Below are 3,690 nucleotides of genomic sequence, written 5' to 3'. Positions count from 1 at the left end.
ATATAAAAAATACATATATACACATCAATATCATTTCAAAGTCAATTTTAACATACGTCAGATGGAATTAGCCTAGGCAGATTTTCTACAGCTAGATACCCTCCTGGAAGGTATTATATCCTCATGACCAGACATATTTTCAGAGAAGGCTGGAAATAAGGGACTGCTTGTATGATGGAGATATTCATTTTTAACTATACCATGATGTCAAGAGGAGGCATAAACATACACAGATACATATATATATATAATTAATGCCCCCCAAAAACACAATAAAAAACAACACAAGGGTGTGGTACATGCAAAGTATTAGCAGATGCTCAGGGAAGGAAAGAAAAGTAGTTTTATGTTTCGAGCAAAGCTCTTTGTCAGAAACAGGAGATGAAGGAAAGTCCAAGAGAAAAGGAAGATGGAAGAAAAAAAATCACCAACAATCCACATGTGGTTACATATATTTACACCAAGCTCCTTTCAATTTCCATCTGCCAAATCCACCCACAAGGGTTTGGTTGACGTGAGGCTATTTTAGAAGACACTTGCCCAAAGTGCCAAGCAGTGGGACTGAAACCAAAACCATGTGATTAAGAAGCAAACTTCTTAACCACACAACCATCTTGGCACACACACACACACACACACATATGTATGCATGCATCTCTTTCACTGATGTATGTCAGTGAAGAATATAAGTACCATAGTTTCTGGTATACAAGTTGAATTTTTTCAGACCAAAGAGTTAGATCAATTTATACACCAGACGACTTTAGAGGAACCAAAAATTCCATGTAAAATGCAACAGGATTTGGAAAGAAAATGATATTCAAATGTTTACACTACATGTCTATGCAATATACTTAGTTGACTTCTAGGCTAGAAAATACAGTAAAGAAAAAACTGAATGCTTTGTTATAATATGAGAAAAGCAGCAATAAAAATAGTCAGGAAAGTGAGAAAGTCTTGCTTTATTGGAAGGGAGGGGCTAAGCTAAAGTTAATTTGTATTGAATCTATTGAGAAAATTGTGTGAATCAAAAATTGGTGCATATACTTACGCCATACTGAATTTGTATGTAAATCTTTGAATAAAATGTATTCAGAGTATCCAGTGTGAAAAAACATCTGCAAATAGAAATGTAGACAGAAAAGATTAATCATCATCATCATCATCGTTTAACGTCCGCCTTCCATGCTAGCATGGGTTGGACGATTTGACTGAGGACTGGTGAAACCGGATGGCAACACCAGGCTCCAATCTAATTAATGATGAAATAAAAAAAAATTTATGGCCTCACATGCATACATACATGTAAATGAGGACATACATACACACATACATATATACATACATACAGAATGTGGTGAATAAGCTGCCATTTAAATTACCCAAAAAATGAAAATAACACTGACATCTCTGAGGTGGTCAGTATGTTCACTGAAAAAATTAGAGTGCTCAGAGCGAGCCCCGCTGACTTGCATACAAAAACATGGAAACAAGCAAGGCAATAAATTCCATGTTTCTTCCTCTGTCCCCTACTAAACTTCTGTTGCGACTCATCAGACAACTGCAATAATCTGTCCAACGACAACTATAATCACTCATCCAGGGTATTGACAAGATGAATTTAATACTACTCTTTTACTCCTTTGTATCAGGCATTTGACTGTGGCCAGGCTGGAGCACCACCTTTTAGTCAAACAAATCAACCCCAGGATTTATTCTTTGTAAGCCTAGTACTTATTCTATTGGTCTCTTTTGCCAAACGGCTAAGTTATAGGGACGTAAACACACCAACATTAGTTGTCAAGCAATGGAGGGGGATAACATATTGGTCAAACCAAAGTTTTAGTAGAAGACACTTGACCAAGTAAAATCCTTAAATACCCAGACATATTCGCTCATCATCATCATCTGGTTGAGCTTACTGAGTCATTTTTAACTGGGCGAAAAAAAGCGTGTAATATGCCACACAGGCATTAAACAGAAAAATAAAATAGAACAAAGTGGTGACATTTAGTAGAGATGACCCAGAAGTTGTTCCTCTTCAATTACTATTGCAAAACGCATTAGCTTTCTCCAACTGCATACACATTGTTGATTGGCCAAATGTGACAACTTTAACATGAAATAATATTTTATACAAGAGAGTATTGTAGTTCGCTTGAAGCATTGTGTATTGTTTGTAAAGAATAAAAAGTTTTGAATGGTACAACAATGCACTACTGTTGTACCATTCAAAAAATATTTTACATTTTTTATTCTTTTATTTGCTTGTTATTTGACTGTGGCCATACTGGAGCACCACTTTTAGTCGAACAAATTGACCTCAGAACTTATTCTTTGTAAGCCTAGTACTTATTCTATTGGTCTCTTTTGCCGAACCGCTAGGTTACAGGAACGTAAACACACCAACATCAGTTGTCAAGCAATGGTGGGGGGATGGGACAAACACTGACATATACCTATATATTTTTATATATACCTATATATATATATATATATATATATATACCCTTCAACACTCTGAAGAGATCGGCCAAACAACTGGCCGCATCGAAACGTACGTAAGTGACTAAGACATAATATACAAAATGACTCATTACATAACCTAAACCTCCACACTGACTCATTTCACAAGTTCCACATAATAAAACAACGGCTATCTAGTCCAACGAAAATGCTTTTTCTTGTATTTGTTGCTCCATTCTCCAAGTATATATATATATATATATATATATATATATATATATATATCTCATCATGATCATCATTTAACGTCCGCTTAAAATGATGATGATGATGATGATAGCATTTCGAAACTACATACACGTCAACAAAAAAGCTAGCTGTGGACCCATAGCTCTATATGTTTACTTGTTACTCCAAAGCACAGGTCCAGTCAGGCAGCACTGGCATCGACCATGCTATATGGTAACAAAATGGTTAGAGATGGATGAAACTGGATGCAGTCTATGAAAAAAAGTGTTGTTCATGTTTATCCTTTTTATGTTACATTACTTAGCAGTTCAACAAAAAGTGTTCAATAAAGTATAGCAGATTGAAGTGAATACTAGAGATAGATATGACCAACTGAAAAATCATTGAAGGTAGTGTCCCTGGCTAGAGTTCACTGATAAAAACCAGCAAAAGAATAAAAGAATATGCAGTGAAGCCTTTCAGGTGGTAGGGGGGGGGGCAATATTCTGAAAGTATTATATATCAGGACATTATTACTATAAGAATAAAACTCAAAATAAACCACAGCATAACATAGTTTAACTAGCAACCAACTGGTGGTGGTGGTGGTGGTGGTGGTGGCAAGACAGAGGGAGGAGAAAATGACAGGACATTAACTTATATTATTATGTGAAAATAACTACAATTAGAATATAAAACTAGGTTGAGGACAAACTGCACCTTTCACTAAATAACTGTAATTCTGCAAGCCCTCTAGAGAAAAACAATCATTTATGTTCTGAGTTGTTTACATTAAAATCGTGGAGGCGCAATGGCCCAGTGGTTAGGGCAGCGGACTCGCGATCATAGGGTGATAGACAGATGAGTGATAAAGGAGTGTGTGATAAGGGGACTTGTGGTAGAGAAGTGAGTGATGGGGGCAAGTGTTGGAGGTTGTTAGGGGAATAAAAATTATCAGTCAGTGATGTAGACTTAACAACCTATAAATATATATAT

General features: G+C 36.0%; 1 protein-coding gene across 1 annotated transcript in view; it reads right to left on the bottom strand.

The window, feature by feature from the left end:
* LOC106877847 (high affinity copper uptake protein 1) overlaps positions 1 to 3,690 on the bottom strand; it is a 110,817-nt gene that overhangs the window by 25,510 nt on the left and 81,617 nt on the right. The window contains exon 3 of the mRNA XM_052973220.1: positions 1,052 to 1,118. Coding sequence (XP_052829180.1) covers positions 1,052 to 1,118 — 67 coding nt within the window. The remainder of the gene's footprint in view (positions 1 to 1,051; positions 1,119 to 3,690) is intronic.

This window comes from Octopus bimaculoides, chromosome 1 (genome assembly GCF_001194135.2).
Source record: "Octopus bimaculoides isolate UCB-OBI-ISO-001 chromosome 1, ASM119413v2, whole genome shotgun sequence".
In the NCBI taxonomy this organism is placed as follows: Eukaryota; Metazoa; Mollusca; class Cephalopoda; order Octopoda; family Octopodidae; genus Octopus; species Octopus bimaculoides.
Note: the sequence above shows the minus strand (reverse complement) of the source record. Positions and strands in the feature narration are given on the sequence as shown.